Raw genomic sequence first — 15,552 nt, forward strand, 5'->3', positions numbered from 1 at the left:
TGGCATTTTTGTACACGTGTCAAGATCTCCTTCACTTACTTTTGGAACATTTTGCACTATTTTAGCCATAACTTTTACATATGAACTCCAAATTTAGCGCTCAAATGGTCCACAGGTGGCGCTTGATGAGCTCTATCCAATGAGTACCCATGTTGAATAGTTTTGGTAAGATCTTCATGGTCTTTTTTAAGTTGCCCCTTTTTAGATCCTTAGACAGCCCTTTTCTTGTCCGAATTGGCCCTAATGTCTCGATGTTCTTCTGTGTTGTATCCTACATGTAGAGGATTGAAGTATCTATAACCAAGAGTATCTACAAAGAAGATTTTGTCAATGTCTATGCACTAGGTTTTATGAGGGAGCTTCATAAACTTTCCAAACAGCAGCGAACCTTGTCCTGCTCATACCAAATCCAGTCAGTCTTTGGGATTATCCATGAAGCTGTTGCATAATATTTCCCCATTCGAATCATTTTGAGAAGAGTACTTTGTAGTGAAGTACCTAGTTTGTTGGCTATGTAATTGTCCATGTATACATATTCCCTTTCAAACAAATATACAGGCGACAAGCATACTTTTTTTTTTCAAGTCTTCTTGTCCATAAAGACAGTAGAGTTGCTGCCCTCTTGTTATCTCCTCATTGGAGATATTATGCGAGAAAAACTTGAAATGCGGCTTATGTAAATCTTTCATACAATATCCTATCATGCCTTCAAATGTGTGCATTTTAATCTATCTTAGTCATATACACATGACTATAGCACCCTCCGGTTTGAAAAGATCCCAACCTAAGTATCTTTTAATTGTTTTGCCTATACTTATGAGTGATGGTGCCATAAGGCTTACAACCATTTGAAAATGTAAATTAAAGTACCACCTTTTTCTAATGCAAACATTCCTTTTTAAAAATCCATTCTTATAAACTTTTCGAGTGGCTCCCACCCCATGAAAGATGAATGTCTCTATTTCCTATAGCCATAGTGATAGTGATAGATACTTCAAAGAGGTTTTTTTTCTTGTCTGGTGGAAATTGTGGAATTTTGTGCACTAATGTTCGGAGTCTAGATTTCTTTCATTCATCAATGGTTTTTTACCTTTTGAGTCACTATGCGAAATAATTTTGTGTTTGTTAGCATTTCTTATTTTTGTCATAGATGCCAATTTTTAATTCTACATTGATTTTGAAAGTGAATTTATAAACATTATGTGATTAAATAATCAATAACATATTTAATAACTATGAAATCAATTCGTGTTGAAAAAATCAAATTAGTAACATAATTAACATGTTTAAACTATATCTATGATTTTAAAACGTGAAATGAATGAAAGTAAAACAAAAATTTTAAAGCCGTATGTAATCAATCTAATTAAAAATTATTTAAATTTATATAATCAAAATAAGTATAAATTAATTAAATTTACATCTTTCACCTATTTGATAATTATATTAAAAACTATAAAAGTATAAATTAATTAAATTATTATATATCAACTATTTGATAATTAACAAAAGGCACAATAACTTTAAAAATAAAACGTAACTTAAATATTTACCAAGGTGTAAGAAGACTGACTGACATTGCAAAAAGAAAACATGATAATTATATTGAAAACTACGTAAGTATAAATTAATTAAATTATTATATTTTAACTGTTTGATCATTACATTCAAATCAATGATAGACACACAAACTGGTGGATGTTGTCAGAACGTTGTAAAAAAGAAAACATTGCTTGCTTACATATATACAACAAAAAGTATACAATGCATCCATTTGTTAATCACACCTATAATAATCAAAAGAAAACAACGAATAGACATGCCTGGTGCTTATACGGTTTATGCAAGCTTATGTAATCAAAGTAAATAAACGGTTTATGAAAACATTGGGGATGCATATTTATTCACAATACTATAGGAGCAAAAAGTAAACGGTGCATCCATGTCTTCTACAATCAGCGCCCCTTTCAAAAAAACATAAATAGAGATTCACATTCTCATAAAAAGATCTTCAAAGTAAGCACAAGCAAATTGAGATTCTACGAAAAGACTATCAAGATTTTACTACATGCATTAATCAATTGCTTTCCAAATGATGCTTGTGAGAAAAGACTGAAGAATTAACTGAATGCATTTAATGAACTGCTAAAGATACGTATATCTCTACCTAAAGAGCGGGCTTCTGGAGGTGTCAAAATATGAGGACACAAATGGCATTCAGCCCTAGGGACAGTAGATGCAGTGGGTTTCACTTCATCACAAAGTAAGGCTGAGGAAGATGGGCGATGATCTACCTTCATGATATTATTAATACCATGAAGAGGCTTCCTCCTTGGTGGCATTATGAGGATAGGAAAGCAGAAATCGATGAGATTAAATACAACAGAGAAACTAATCATTAAATAGTGCAGAATCTCAATCATGCAGAATCTCAATCATGCCATCTCAATCATGCCAATGACACGTACAGTTATCTAGAACAATGTACATCACCAATATGGCATAGAGACACATATACCACTCAAACAGTGACATGCAAATTCTCGCACGAACGTAGAACCTACTAGAACTCAAGAAATTGTGGTGTCCATGCAGGGTTTTCTAGAACAACGTACATCATTAGTATGGCATAGAGAGACATATACCACTCAAAGAGCGGCATAGAGAGACATATACCACTCAAACGGTAGCATGCAAATTCTCGCACGAATGTAGAACCTACCAAAACTGAAGAAATCATGGTGTCGTCCAAAGCAATGTGACATGACATGCAAGTGCATGCACGAGAACATTTGCGAGCAAAGCAATGGTGGCTAGCAATCGAACCTTGGAGAAGGATGTCAACAACAACTAGCAAGTAGACCTGCAACAACTGTCCAAAAGAAGAACCAGCAAATTATCGAAGATGCTGCTATCACGGCCAGCAAAATCGAACCTTGGAGAAGGAGCTGAAGAACAAACAACAACCAAATGTGCAGCCATCAAGACGAACAACCAGGCAGCTGCACACTGTCAGTAAGATTATTGAAAGGAAGAACCGGTTGAAGGTGAAAAAGGCATTTAAATAAGCACCCCAATGTTTTGAAGGCAGCAATTACACGTGTCATACAAACATGCATTGAATTAATTAATTAATTGGGGCCTTCAAAACATTGGGGACGTGAATATGCACCGATGAATATAAAGAATATTCTCCTGAGACCCGATAATACAATGATACATACAGTAATGTACAATGTACATGCGCAGTGCTGAATTATACACGTAGGCACACGTAGGCAGTAGCTATACGTCGCATTGAATTCAATCACAAATAGGAGTGCACTCGTTGCCGTCGATGTACAAGAGATCTACGGCCCTTGAAACACGACCACGATTCTCGTAGCATACTTGTTTGTGCTCCACGTTGTCGTGCCATGGCACGTCTATGGTGTGAAACCATGCATATGAGGCCATTAAATGCAAATCCAGATGCATGGGATTAAGTGCCATGACTTGAGTCATTATATGATGCCTAAGTACATATGTTCATATTGTAAATGAGGTTCAATAAGACGAGCTGAGCCTGAGCCAGGTCTCGAAGCCTCTGTACATGAGTGTGGTGTGAATTATGGAGTTTTATGCTTATGGTAGACCTTGTAGTATGGAACACCCTTCTCAACATGTATGGAAATGTGAGAGTATGTATGATGTAAGGATTGGTTTTGAAAGAATGCCCTTTTGAGATATCGTGTCTTGGAATGCCATGATTTTTGTGCCTGCTCAGAATCGATATAATCAGAATACTTTGGATTTTTTTTCAACTGATGCTACTGGAAGGTTTGATGCCAGAAGACTTTAAGTCAGGAAGGAGTTCAAACTTAGTACCTCTACTAGTTGCTGCATCTGCTGCTCTGCTTGAGGAATTTAAAGTATCCAGAAATAGACCAGGGGCCAAAGAAGTCTCACAATTATTGAGGTCTCTTGTCCTTTCTGAGTGTAGGCATTATGTCATGTCCATGGTCTCTTCTAAATTCTATGAAGGTGCTTCATTAGCGAGCTGGTACAAATCGTCATGTTTTATTAATAAGGACATTGCGGGTTTATTGGAAAAGCTGGAACTTCATGCCTTGCTTCATTCAGGCCGCGTTTTCCATCGCAGAAAAGAGGAAGAAGGGAAAACTTCAACTGCACAAAGATGTTCGAATCCGTGTTTGGGAAGTCCTTCAATTCTGCAAAATGCAAAACCTTGTTACGGCTTGCAACATCGCGCATTAAGTTGTTCAGGAACAAGAGAGACATTCAACTCAAGCAAATGAAGAGAGAGTTGGCACAACTGCTTCAAACCAATCAAGAGCCAAGTGCTCGTATTCAGGTGGAACACATTTACCGGGAGCAAAACATCATGGCAGCATATGAGATCATTGAACTGTTTTGTGAATTGATTGTTGTCCGGCTTCCAATTATTGATTCACAAAGGCAATGCCCAATCGATTTATGAGAAGCAGTGGCCAGTCTCATTTTTGCTGCCCCGAGATGTGCTGATCTCTCGGAGCTGCTATACAGATCCGTAATCTTTTTGCTGTGAAGTACGGGAAAGAGTTTGTAGCTGCAGCAACTGAGCTGAGGCCAGATTGTGGTGTCAACAGACTAGTCATAGAAAAGCTTTCAGTAAGAGCGCCAGCTGGAGACGTATACGCAAGGTGGCGGCTTGCGTGGCATGCGAAAGAGTTTTAAAAAAAAAAGGAAATTTTCGATTAATAAGCTTAAAAAAAGGAGGCGCAGTGTATTCGAAACTGGGAAAATTTGATATTTTAGCTGCAAAAGGTGAAGGAGCCCGATTCTCTGGCGAAAAGGGAAAATAACCAGGAAAACGGCGCATACAAAAAGAGATATATGCAGAAACGGGAAAAAAGAGGGAACCAGGGCAGAATTGGACCAGAGATTCACAATTTGTGAGAAAGCTTTCTGTTTAGGTCATCCTGGAGTTTGAATTAAAGAAGAAATGAAGCGCTATCCAATATGAGAATGAAGATTTTTGGCCATCAACAATGGAGCTAATTGCGTCAAAGAAGGTGTCTAAACAGGCTTTGCATGAGGCAGGTGACTGTATACGTCTTGAGACTGGCTGGGAAGAGCCTGTGGATTCTTTATCTGTTCATGCCTACATTGCAAAATGCCAGAATAATGAGGCACAGGTAGAGGAAAAGCGTAAGAGGGAGAATGAGGAAGGAGGGCCATCAAAAAGGGTCACCCGTGGTAGTGAAAAGAAGGATCCTGGGCCATCACATATGCCTCCGCTGCATAGCAGACCTCCACAGGAAGTATCAATGGAAGAAGTGCCAGCAAAAATGAAGCATGAGAAGGAGAAGGGTAAAGGAAAAAGTCCACTCTACAAGCTTCAATCTGATATTGAAGCCACAACAGACCTCAAAAAGGTGCTTGAAGAGAGGATTCTAAACAGTAGGGTGGAATTTACACTAGGGGAAGTCTTGGGGATTGCAAAGAAAGAATTCCATGATGAGATAATTGATATTATACGAAGGAAAAGGCAGTCCATAATTGAATCTATTCCATCACAAGGGGAGGCAAGCACTTCCAAGACTCATGGAGTACAGGTACAACAAAAGGAAGAGAGAGAGAATGTGGTGGAATGTACTCACTCTGCTGAAGGGGCACGACAAGTGCGCTTTGTGGATGAGGATGATGAAAAAGAAGTTCTTACAAAGAGTCATTACTCCAGGAGCCATTGGGCAAGGGCAACCACTGAAACCCTTGTCAAGATAGGTGACTTGGAAGAGCCGTATGTCGCTCTAATTGATCATGGGTCTGAAATAAATCTTATGGCTAAAAATCTCTACAACAAATGTAAGTGGCCAATGGATGTAGATCATGGGTGGATGATTAAAGCAGCTAATAACTAATCTGGAGAGCTCTATGCAGCCTGTCCAAATGTAAGGGTAACTATAGGGGATGTGAAAGATGATCAAAACTTCTTTGTTCAGGAGATGTCATCGTATCCCCTCATCCTTGGGCAACCCTACATTACAGTTGTGAGGATGGAAACAAAAGTTTTGGATGATGGCTCGGCATATGCAAGAATAAGGAGTAAAGATGGCAAGAAAGCTGTTCAGTTCTTGACAGTTTGCATTAACCATGAAAGGAATCGTGAGTCTCTTCGAGCACAGTCACTCCCAAAGATAAACAGAGAATTCATGAACTACAGGGAGATGAGGGATTTTGGCCAGGTGCCATTGTAAAGCGGGATTCCAATGGTACAAGGGAAAATGAGTTCTCGCAGGACTCAATCAATGTAAATAACTTTTCAGCAAATTTTCAGGGATTTTCTAGCTATGGGTCACTAGTCTTTGTAAAAAGCAAGGATTTGAAGCGTGGCATGCATCGACATGTACAAAATGAACAAAAAAGTCTTGAGCAGTGTGGTCTTTTGGAGAAGAATGAGTTTATTTCAGGGGTGCTTGATGAGGTGTCATTTGTGGATACTATGGATGTGCTTTTTGCTATGGAAAGAGCATGCTTACAGAGTGGAAATGAGATAATAGAGGTGTCATCTGCAGGGATGTATGATATAATCCGGGAATTTGAGGGGATGGAATGTAAAAACATGGATTGTGAGATGGATGCTCATGTTGATACAAAGTATAAAACGGTTGCAAAGAAGGTGAAACCAGTTGCCTCGCCCTCGCCACCAGGAAGCAAGGAGAAAATAGATGAAGCCTCTATGCAACCGAATCTCAGAGATCCGAAGAAAATTGGGCACAAGTTTACACGGGAAACCCTAAAAGAGGTGAAGATTAGTGAAAAGGATTTTCTGTTGCCAGTTGAAAGGGAATGCTTTGAGGAGATGCTTGTAAAACATGGGAAAGCCTTTGCTTTTCAGCCGCATGAGATAGGCTGTGTTGATCCAAGTGTAACAGCGCCAATGGTGATCTTCACTGTACCACATGTGCCCTAGAACCTGCGGCCGATTCCAGTACCAAAGGCTCTCTTGCCAAAGCTGATGGAATTACTAAAAGAAAAGATCAGGATGGGAATTTTGGAGCCATCATGCGCTCCATATTCCAACAGATGGTTTACCGTGCCAAAGAAAAATGGAACATTGTGCTTCATTCAAGACATGCAACCTGTAAACAAGGTCACAATAAGGAATGTGGGAGTAGGTCCAATTGTGGACGAGTTTGCAGAAGCATTTGCAGGGAAAGCTATATACTCTATGGGTGATCTATATTCGGGATATGATCAGTTCCAGCTGGATATACAAAGCAGGGACTTGACCACAATGAAAACTCCTTTGGGATTAGTAAGGATGTGTACCTTACCACAGGGAGCCACCAACTCAGTGGCGCATATGATGAATGGAATGAATAAAGTCTTGCGAGACTTCATACCACAAATAACTATGCCTTTTCTGGATGATATGCCAATAAAAGGCTGTGATGAGAAAGACAAAGATGGGGATTTGGATTCGAAGGGGTGCCGCAAGTTTGTTGCGAATCATATAAAGGATTGTGATATGATTCTATCCAGGCTTGAAGAGGTGAATCTTACTTTATCTGGACTGAAATCAGTGTTTGGGGTTGGTGAAGTGCTAATAGTGGGACATCTTTGTAGTACTAGTGGACGCCGACCTTGTCCAGCCAAGATAGATGCAATACAAAGAATGAAAGAGATATGCATTAATGTTACAGAGCTAAGGAGATTTCTTGGTGCATGTGTCTTTTATGTTATTTGGATCCCACATTATGCACATGTTGCAGATCCTCTTTATCAACTTTTGAGGAAAAATCAAAAATTTTTGTGGAGTGCACTACATATTAAAGCTATGCAGAAGCTGAAATGTTTGCTCCAATCATCAGCTACTCTAAGGAAGGCAGATTATGAGTGTGGCAGGCCTGTGATTGTTACAGTTGATACTAGTCCTACTGGGATAGGATGGACAGTAGGGCAAGATGATGAGGATGATCACAGGTATGTAATCAGATTTGGAGCAAAGGTATTAAGCATTCGTCAGCGAAAATATCCGCAGATCAAGAGGGAGTTATGGGGAATAGTCACTGCTCTAAAATGTGAAAAAGAATGTCTTATTGGGGCATCTGTACTTGTGGAAACTGATTGCTTGCCACTCCTTGGGATGATTGCAAGCTGCACCACTCCAGATATCGCTATGCTTAGGTGGATTGCCTATATCAAGTCACTAAATCCTGAGTTTGAGCATATTGCAGGAAAAGATAATTTAGTTGCAGATATGCTATCAAGAGCCAGGTATGAAGATGAAGAAGGGATGATTAGTGACATTGATGATGTAGGTACAAAGTTCTATACTACTGCATATGCAAAAGGGCACCATACTTGCTTATCAAATGCACTTGAGTCTTTTACTGAGGAAATGTATGAAGGAGATTGGTTGCTTATTGGTCAATACTTGAGTACTCTGACAAGTCAGGAAAATTGGTCTGACTCAGAATTTAAGAGGATCCGCAGAAAAGCATATGGGTATTTTCTAAAGGATGGGTACCTATGGAAGCATCCTAAGCAGAGGAATGCTATGCCACAGAGAGTCATATGTGATAAAGAGACTCAAGGGAAGCTCATGAAAGAATTCCATGAGAGTCTCTGGGCTGGACATCGAAGTGTGTGGGCCACCTTTACCAAAATAAAGCAAAGATATTGGTGGAAAGGAATGTACAAGGATGTTTCCCAATATGTGAAAACATGCATGATATGTCAAATGTACTCAAATGTGCGACATCGTGATGGCTTGCAACCAACCTACCCACCTACCATGCACTACAAATGGGTAGTGGATTTTGTTACAATGCCTTTGGGAATTTGGCAGATGCGGTACATAGCACTTGCAAGAGAAGATTTGACAAATCAAGTGGAAGGGTGTGCTCTTAGAACAAAGAGGACGGAAACAGTATGCAAATTTCTCTTGGAAGATGTGATTTGCCGGTATGGTTGTGTTGGGAAAATAACAGCTGACAGGGGTGAGCTAGGTGTTGAAGAAGCAAGAGAATTCTTCTCTAGAATTGGCATCAAATTGGCTCTAACATGTGCTTACAACCCTGAGGGCAATGGTAAAAGTGAGCGAGGACATCCTCCAATCATTAAAGCTTTGGCTAAGACATGCAGAGGAAGAATGCGAGTGTGGCCAAGGCTGCTACCTTATGCCTTGTGGGCTGACCGTACAACTCATAGCTCAGATAGGATACATGCCTGCAGAATTAATGTATGGTTAGAAGCCAGTAATGCCATTTGAAGAAGTAGTTCCAACTTGGAATGTATTACCCTGGGTGGAAGGATTAAACAGGGAAGACCTCCTTGCATTGTGAATAAGGAAGCTGGAGAGGAGGCCTGAAGATGTAGAGCTTGCTAAAGCTCGTTTGAAAGATGCAAGGTTGAGAAATAAAGAAAGATTTGATAGAAGACACAGACTCCGGCCAAAATCTATTGAAGAAGGTGATTGGGTCCTAATGTATGATAGTAGTCTTGACAACCAGTTCACTGTTCAAAGAAAGTTTGCAAAAAGATGGTTTGGCCCTTACATTGTCAAACATGTGCATGGAAATGTCACATATACCCTGTGTGAGCTTGATGGAACAGAGATAAAGAATCTTGTAGCAGGCAAAAGGATCAAGATGTTTAAAAGAAGGCATGACACTGATCCTTTTGATTCACAGAAGACTCACGATAAGAGGCTTGATAGTGATAGGATGGATATGGCTGAAGAGGAAGAGTATGATCTCCCTGATAATGTAGAAGATGAAGACGACATCCAGATATATGTGGATCTTGATGATGATTTGGCACATACCAGAGGATGTGCAGGTTTAGAGGGGGTGGATGTCGTGCCATGGCACGTCTATGGTATGAAACCATGCATATGAGGCCATTAAATGCAAATCCAGATGCATGGGATTAAGTGCCATGACTTGAGTCATTATATGATGCCTAAGTACATATGTTCATATTGTAAATGAGGTTCAATAAGACGAGCTGAGCCTGAGCCAGGTCTCGAAGCCTCTGTACATGAGTGTGGTGTGAATTATGGAGTTTTATGCTTATGGTAGACCTTGTAGTATGGAACACCCTTCTCAACATGTATGGAAATGTGAGAGTATGTATGATGTAAGGATTGGTTTTGAAAGAATGCCCTTTTGAGATATCGTGTCTTGGAATGCCATGATTTCTGTGCCTGCTCAGAATCGATATAATCAGAATACTTTGGATTTTTTTCAACTGATGCTACTGGAAGGTTTGATGCCAAAAGACTTTAAGTCAGGAAGGAGTTCAAACTAAGTACCTCTACTAGTTGCTGCATCTGCTGCTCTGCTTGAGGAATTTGAAGTATCCAGAAACAGACTAGGGGCCAAAGAAGTCTCACAATTATTGAGGTCTCTTGCCCTTTCTGAGTGTAGGCATTATGTCATGTCCATGGTCTCTTCTAAATTCTATGAAGGTGCTTCATTAGAGCGAGCTGGTACAAATCGTCATGTTTTATTAATAAGGACATTGCGGGTTTATTGGAAAAGCTGAAACTTCATGCCTTGCTTCATTCAGGCCGCGTTTTCCGTCACAGAAAAGAGGAAGAAGGGAAAACTTCAACTGCACAAAGATGTTCGAATCCGTGTTTGGGAAGTCCTTCAATTCTGCAAAATGCAAAACCTTGTTACGGCTTGCAACATCGCGCATTAAGTTGTTGAGGAACAAGAGAGACATTCAACTCAAGCAAATGAAGAGAGAGTTGGCACAACTGCTTCAAACCAATCAAGAGCCAAGTGCTCGTATTCGGGTGGAACATATTTACCGGGAGCAAAACGTCATGGCAGCATATGAGATCATTGAACTGTTTTGTGAATTGATTGTCGTCCGGCTTCCAATTAAAGGCTGAAACCCTAATTAACATTAAACACATCACATTAAGGAAAAAATTTAAAAAGGGTTTACCTGATTTTGGAGATAATTCACACAGAAAAAAAGCAGGGCTAACACAAAGGATTTAGATAACAAGAAAACCATAACTGGAAAGTGAGATTAAAGAAAAATATCCATAGCATCGGATTTAGGAAAACTGTTTTTTAAGGCAACTGCAATTTTCATGATTATGAAACTAAACTGCATGGAGATAATTCACACAGAAGAAGAAAGGAGTGCAGTTTTTAAAGAACCCCCCGAAAAAGAACCCCCGATAACCAGAAAGTGAGATAATTCTTGCATGGTTATCAAGCACATGATCATTATCATTGGCTTGGTGAAGTATGAGTACATGGTCAGATCATCAGCTGATCAGCAGGAAGTTTGGTTAATCAGAACCCTCCTAACTCTCTGCTTTGGCGTTGTCATTAGGGTTTTGGAATCCTTCTTTTTATCTTCTTGTTGATGTCCTCCAAGCTGTGCCTGGAAAGCTTTTTAGTAGTGTCCTCCAACACTCTGCTAAATTGAGATGATCTTCTTGCTAGCCTCCTAGCAAAGTAACCTTCAAAAAACTCCTTGTTTGCCTTCTCTAACTCCTTCCACACTGAGAGCACAAAAGAAGCCAATATAGAAAACTAGGTTGAGTTAGGATTAGCTTAATCACCATGTAAGACTGGGTTTAAGTTCAATCTCCACTCGTCAAGGCAAGGTTACTTAGACTCCTTATAGCTCACAACAAACAAAAACTAGAGATAAGGCTGTATACACATTGAACTACTTGTTCTTTATTTACATTTTTGGTTCAGACAGAGATTAATGAGCTAGGTTGGAGCATGTTGACCTAAGCGATTAAAAGATGTGTTGTGACTTACCTACTGTATAATTAATTATCCTTACCAATTATGGTGACTACCAATGGTGATAAGCTTTTAAAGAAAGGTTCTCGACTTAACGATTGCAGTAGTATTGGGTTTAAGAAGCAGCCCGATCAAGAATCAATTACAATTCTACTGACCAGCTAGCAAGGAGCTAATTGAATATAAGGAAAAGTTTTAGGACACACTGGGTTAAATTAGGCATGATTTATGCCAGCTATGAGCATGATGGGTTCAACAAGCAAGGCTAGAACAGGTACCTGTTACAGTGATGATAGGTTCGATTCCTGCGTGCTTTGAGAGAGCCTTGACACAGTCATCTTGGTCAAGGTAGAAGGTGAGGCAGCGCTCAATAAGGTGCTGCACCTAGGGAAGTTTCAAAACAAGAGATGTTATCAACGCCTTAGAAGACAAAGGTAGACGAGAGAGTGAGTGAGAGAGAGAGAGAGAGAGAGAGAGAGAGAGAGAACAATTATCCAGGTACAGCTTGGCTTGCGCGCCATTGAAGCATCCTGTGAATGGATACATAACCTAATACGGGGGGGGGACTCACCTTCATGATGAAAGAGCGTGAGGCAGCATCTACTTTGGGGGCGCCAGTGCTTGCAGAAAGCCTCATGCTCGTAAGAAGGTTGATCGCACGACGCAGAATTGTGAAGTAAGGTCAAAGCCCACCACCTGGCTCTGGAGTCTGCAGTGCCCACTATTGTAAAGTTAGCAGAGCTGCTAAAGGAAGGGATGAGAGGACGCAAATTCCAACCCCCAAACTGTGTGTGTGTGTGTGTGAGAGAGAGAGAGAGAGAGAGAGAGAGAGGGGAATGGAAAAACGTTACGTGGGCGCTGAAAGATGGGTGGAGTTCAGTGTTGTGGGAGGAGTGGAGTTTAATCTAGTATGGTATCCGCATCCATGTGGAAGTTGGAACTTGGCAGCCAACCTCCATCTATGATCGATCTCAATTTTTAGCAACATGTGTGTGTACATCTCTCTGTCCGAGTAAAACATGTGTGTGTACATCTCTCTGTCCGAGTAAAGCAACATGTGTGTCTACATGTCGCTGTCCGAGTAAAGCAGTTCAGTCTGCCCATACTTTTTGTGCTTATCAGGATGAGATTGACAGGATGAGGGACCAAAGCGCTTTACCACGACATAAGGCTGCCCCCTTTTGCTAAAATGTACAAGGCTAAAGTGCCATGTAAAAATGTAGTTAAAAGCGATCCCCTAATGTTGTGGATTCAAATCTCGCTCCCCTAATGTTGTGGATTCAAATCTCGCTGGCTACACTGAGACTTCTTTGTAACTTGCCGGATGGTGGGTGTGTGTTATATCAAACATATTCAGGTTGTAATAAAAATAGCAGATTAGTCGCCAAACTTCTTTTTTTAATGTTACTCTATTTACAACAATCATAAAGAATATTAAGGATACATAACTTTATTCAAATCTTTCTAGATGGCCACGTAAATAGACATAGTGCAAGAGTATGCTTCGCAAGAGAGTGTATGTATATAGAAATGTTTATATTGAGCATTGCAAATTACATTAAAATTTACGTGGAATTAAACTGATAAGTAGTTCATCCAATGACCACCTGTGTGGTTGTTCCCCTGTATGAGATAGCCTTCTCCTCATAGAGCGGCCAGCCCGAGGAGAAGCATCTCTTTCCCCTCCTTCGATTACTTGATTCCCACCTTGTACATGAGGCAAGTTTGTATCTAACCCTTCGTGGCTATTTTTTCAATAACTAATAGAAGGATCTGTTTCTTGGGGGAAAAAAAAAGAGTAGTTCATCCAATGGGTAATGGAAAGCTAGACATGAATGCTACTTTTACATATTGTTTTGTAGTCACAAAATCATGTTGAGATTAGGTTGTGGCCTTGGTTTTATAAGACATATTAAGCTTTAAAGTGATTTTCTCAAAAGGCATGCCTTTTGAGTCTTTTATTAGATTGCAACTATGTTCATTGCTAATTTGATTCACATAAAACACTATTGCAAATTGAATGCATAATTGCAAGCGTTTCTCATTAAGACCCCAAAACCATGTTATTTGTAGAAAACGACCAAAATTGTGCAATTAAAAAAATTTAACATGTGTTCAATTTTAAGGATTTTAAAATTTTAATATGCTCATTTTTTAAGGATTTCAAAATTTTGATGAGTTTTGAGTAATGAGATCTCTAAACTGGGCATAAATACAATGAAAAATACAAAAAAATAATTCTCTCATGCATTATACATAACCTATTTTTGCATGATTTTTAGCATATATAAATACATTTTAGCTAAACAAATTTCAATAACTAGTAAAATGTAAGTTTTTGAGATTTTAGATATCAACATTTTACCTAGCAAAACAACAGACCCTTACTTTAGAATCATAAAGCATGATGAGAGTGTTATAATATGTGTGTTATATGTTTGATGTTGCTAACGGGACTATAGACATATGAACCCTTAGAATTTAAGATGCCCTATAAAGCACCAAGCTAGAACACCCAACTATTTGTGTACTTGTGAATGTAAAGGAACGACTGCTAGCCATGCACAATATTTATGCAATGGGGCAACCATGCAAGTTCTATGATCAAATGTTCTATCAACATTTTACCTAGCAAAACAATAAACCCTTACTTTAGAATCATCAAGCGTGATGAGAGTGTTATAATATGTGTGTTATATGTTTGATATTGTTAACGGGACTATAGACATATGAACCCTTAGAATTTTAGATGCCCTATAAAGCACCAAGCTAGAACACCCAACTATTTGTGTACTTGTGAATGTAAAGGAGCGACTGCTAATATTTATGCAATGGGGCAACCATGCAAGTTCTATGATCACAATATTTATGCAATGATTGCAAACATCAAGATGGACCTTGCTTTCCTAAGGCCCTTTTGAAATTGTTGATCGTTTAGAGGATAGAGAGATTTGCTAATATGCCCAAAATGAAGGTGGTTTCATGAGCACAACTAAGCAGACATGTCTTATTTGCATAAGCAGCTCAAGTAAGCAGTAAGCAAAGGCACTAAGCAAAGGATGAGGGGAGAGTTTCGTGAAGTCCATGTAATAATAGATAGTGTAAAAGGGAAAGTATAAGGTCACCAATTCAAAGCAATAAAAAATCAATATACTAATCTTAAAACACTTTTAGAAGGTTGTGGTGGTGGTAAGATCTTCTATGCAACATTGATAGCCCTAGGATAAGAGATAAAGAGAATGGTGGTCACACCATATAAATGGTTATGTTGGTAATTGATTTTTTTAACCATGAGCGAGCGATAAAAGTAAGACAATGACAAGGACCATAAAATCTAGTCCAAAATTGATAAGAACCTAAGATAGTGCTCATAGTGTTGTAAGTCACAATGTTTTCTCACATCCCATGGTAGACATGCACTTCATCAAAGGCTAAAGCTAAAACTTTTCTCATTTCTTGACTAATTTGGGGTGCAATAGTGCATTGAGAAGAGTAGTGTAAGTGTGAACATTGCTTGACTCACCATACACAAGCATTGTGTGGAGAGTTGTGGGCCATGTGCAATCATGTGAGCCTATGTGTGACTATAGAACCTAACTTGCTTCACTAGCCTTCACTACTCTATATATTCGAATGTGTACTCTCACCACCCTTGGTTGCACTAGCTTATGTGTGCAATCATGTGAGCCTATGTGTGACTATAGAACCTAACTTGCTTCACTAGCCTTCACTACTCTATATATTCGAATGTGTACTCTCACCACCCTTGGTTGCACACATG

General features: G+C 39.3%; 1 protein-coding gene and 1 pseudogene across 1 annotated transcript; one reads left to right on the plus strand and one right to left on the minus strand.

Annotated features, from left to right (window-relative positions):
* The first annotated feature begins 4,145 nt into the window (after positions 1–4,145).
* On the plus strand, positions 4,146–10,891 carry LOC147621880 (uncharacterized; annotated as a pseudogene).
* Positions 10,892–11,205: 314 nt separating this feature from the next.
* Positions 11,206–12,417, minus strand: LOC147621881 (uncharacterized). Its single transcript, XM_086823630.1, has 3 exons — positions 12,343–12,417; positions 12,050–12,155; positions 11,206–11,518 (listed from the first exon to the last, which is right to left on the minus strand). The coding sequence occupies exons 1-3, from the start codon at positions 12,406–12,408 to the stop codon at positions 11,343–11,345; spliced, it is 348 nt and encodes a 115-aa protein (XP_086679756.1). The 5' UTR covers positions 12,409–12,417; the 3' UTR covers positions 11,206–11,342.
* Between the last annotated feature and the right edge of the window lie 3,135 nt (positions 12,418–15,552).

This window comes from Cibotium barometz, chromosome 29, assembly GCF_041138505.1.
Source record: "Cibotium barometz isolate CiBa-2024 chromosome 29, ASM4113850v1, whole genome shotgun sequence".
NCBI classification, from domain to species: domain Eukaryota; kingdom Viridiplantae; phylum Streptophyta; class Polypodiopsida; order Cyatheales; family Cibotiaceae; genus Cibotium; species Cibotium barometz.

Coding starts and splice junctions, on each gene's coding strand:
- LOC147621881 (XM_086823630.1), bottom strand. CDS start 12,408: ATGAGGCTTTCTGCAAGCACTGGCGCCCCCAAAGTAGATGCTGCCTCA. Junction 12,156..12,342: donor CACGCTCTTTCATCATGAAG/GTGAGTCCCCCC, acceptor AAACTTCCCTAG/GTGCAGCACCTTATTGAGCG. Junction 11,519..12,049: donor ACCTATCATCACTGTAACAG/GTACCTGTTCTA, acceptor TTGTGCTCTCAG/TGTGGAAGGAGTTAGAGAAG.